Source organism: Neopelma chrysocephalum, unplaced genomic scaffold (genome assembly GCF_003984885.1).
Source record: "Neopelma chrysocephalum unplaced genomic scaffold, ASM398488v2 Primary Assembly neopelma1_134, whole genome shotgun sequence".
NCBI classification, from domain to species: Eukaryota; Metazoa; Chordata; class Aves; order Passeriformes; family Pipridae; genus Neopelma; species Neopelma chrysocephalum.
Window position 1 is genome coordinate 429,683 of NW_020897796.1, and position 2,397 is coordinate 432,079.

Genomic DNA, 2,397 nt, shown 5'->3' on the forward strand with positions numbered 1-2,397 from the left:
CTAAGGGAAGGCTGAGGGCTGAGTGTTGCTCATCCCTTGGCAGCAGCTCCCGTGCCAGGATCCAGCCCACTCCCGGCTGCCTCGGGCCCGGCTCCGGCAGCAGATGGGGATGGTTGGGCCCCCCCGTCACCCCCAGAATTAAATTCCTGCCTCCAGAGCATTCCCACAGCCCTCACACGGCACCATCGGGGGCAAGGCTGGCAATTTTAGGCAACAAAAACCCAGCGGGGCTGGATTCAGCGGAGCTGCCCCCGGAGCAGGTGGAAGAGCCCGACATTCCACGGGGGAAAACAGGCAGAGTGTGAAAGGGGAGAGAAATAAAACCGTGTGGGAAGGAGAGAGGCTGAGTTTAAACACCCATCAGCCCGAGGTTGGGAGATCAGCCGTGACTGCAGGAGCACGGAAAGGAGCTTGGATGTGATTAAAACCTCCCTGCTCTGGAAGGTTGGGATTTGTGTGGATGGCAAAGGGAGGGGAAAGCCCCGCAGGGCTGAGGTGCTGCACTCACCTCGATGAAGAAGAGGGCGGCGTTGGAGGTGGGGTGGCTGCTGATGTAGATCCCGGCCAGGATGATCCCGGCCACGAGCAGCACGGCCAGGACGATCCCCACGATGGTGCCGGTGGGAATCGGGGCCGTCTTGGAAGGAAGGCTGCTCCCCATGCCTGGAAAACAGGATCCAGCTGGGTCTGGAGCAGCGCTGACACCTCAGCACAGAGCTGCAGAGGTGGCATCTGTTAACTGGGACATTTGGGAGCAAACTGGGAATAACGTGGATTCCAAAGGCTCCACGGCCCAATCCCGAGCCCACTTCAGGCAGTTGAACTTCCCCTGAGCTCCTCCCAGAGAAAAGGGACACACACAGGGCCTGACATCAGCGAACAGGGCTTGGATCCTTCCCAGCCTCTGGAATTAGGAAGAGCACTATGGCAGCGGTTCAGTTCCCTGGTGGACAGACCTGGGGCTGACCAAGGATTCAGGGAACAGAGAGGACACTTTATATTTGGATTTTTATGCTGCTCTTTGGCCCAGCTGGGGAAATTCAAAGGGAAAAGGACTTTGTGTCTATGAAAATATGGCAAATAAAGGGAATTACACGGAAGGAGAAAACTCCCTGTCTGAGTTTGCACAGCAGGACAAACGGCACCGGGGTAAAACAAATCATTGCAGACTCTCACTTTTCACCCTCTGGAATTGCATTAACCAGGGTGAGGACAACAGGAATGTTATCTTGATGACGTCCAGGGTTCACCTGTCCCCCCTGCTGACCACTGGAATCCAGGGAAACCCTGGAGCAAGGCAGGGAGGAGGTGAAGGGCTTACCCTCTGCTCCTGCGAACTGATTGAGCTTCGTGTCGTCTGAAAGGAGAAAACAGGGCAGGAAAAAAATAAAATTAGGGGTTTTCTCCGATATCCTGCACGTTTCCCACCTGCTTCCATCCCCCCTGAGATGGGATCTCTGGGTAGTTTTAAATCTCTGCTCGTGGAAGAGGGAGGAACACGGAAAACAACAGTGAAAGCAGGTGGGATAGGGATCATTTTCCTTCACCGAGGTGGCACCTGGAGCACAAATATCTGGGAAAAGGGGTCACTCAACATGCTCAGAGTGCAAGGTCTGAACCATAAGTGGATGCTGGATGTGGGTGCCCACGTTCAGGCCCCAGCATTTGGGGCTAATGCATCCCAAATAAATCAGTGGGAGGTTACACTGGGGGCGTTTTCCGTGGGGGCCCCAAAATCCACTTCCATTCTTGGCCTCGCTCTGGGAGAACCAGGAGATTTTGTACAAGGCTTTGGCTCTTGGTGGTCTCCACATCCCCACCCTCACCAGGGTGAAATCCTGACCCAGAGAATTCCCACTGCTTGGCTTCCACCTCGTGCTGGAGGCAGCGCTGACACACGGCCGGTGAGTCAGACACGTCCACCAGCATCTCCAGGAGCAGATCCAGGGAAAAGGGCTGGCTGGGAGGGACATGGATCCAAGGAACTGGGCTGGTTGGGAGGGACACAAATCCAGGGAACAGGGCTGGCTGGGGGAGCATGTGGATCCAAGGAACTGGGCTGGCTGAGGAGGACAAAGATCCAGGGAGCTGGGCTGGCTGGGGAGGATGTGGATCCAAGGAAAAGGGCTGGCTGGGGAGGACATGGATCCAAGGAACTGGGCTGGCTGGGAGGGACACAAATCCAGGGAACAGGGCTGGTTGGGGAGGACACAGATCCAAGGAAAAGGGCTGGCTGGGGAGGACACAGATCCAAGGAAAAGGGCTGGTTGGGGAGGACACAAATCCAGGGAACAGGGCTGGTTGGGGAGGATGTGGATCCAAGGAACTGGGCTGGCTGGGGAGGATGTGGATCCAGGGAACTGGGCTGGCTGGGAGGGACACAAATCCAGGGAACTG

The 2,397-nt window shown here is 56.5% G+C and overlaps 1 protein-coding gene across 1 annotated transcript in view; it reads right to left on the reverse strand.

Moving 5' to 3' along the window:
- PLXDC1 (plexin domain containing 1) overlaps window positions 1-2,397 on the reverse strand; it is a 16,504-nt gene that overhangs the window by 634 nt on the left and 13,473 nt on the right. Inside the window, exons 12-13 of the mRNA XM_027698921.1 lie at window positions 1,322-1,357; window positions 509-663 (exon numbers count right to left, since the gene is read on the reverse strand). Of these exons, the coding sequence (XP_027554722.1) occupies window positions 509-663; window positions 1,322-1,357 (191 nt within the window). The remainder of the gene's footprint in view (window positions 1-508; window positions 664-1,321; window positions 1,358-2,397) is intronic.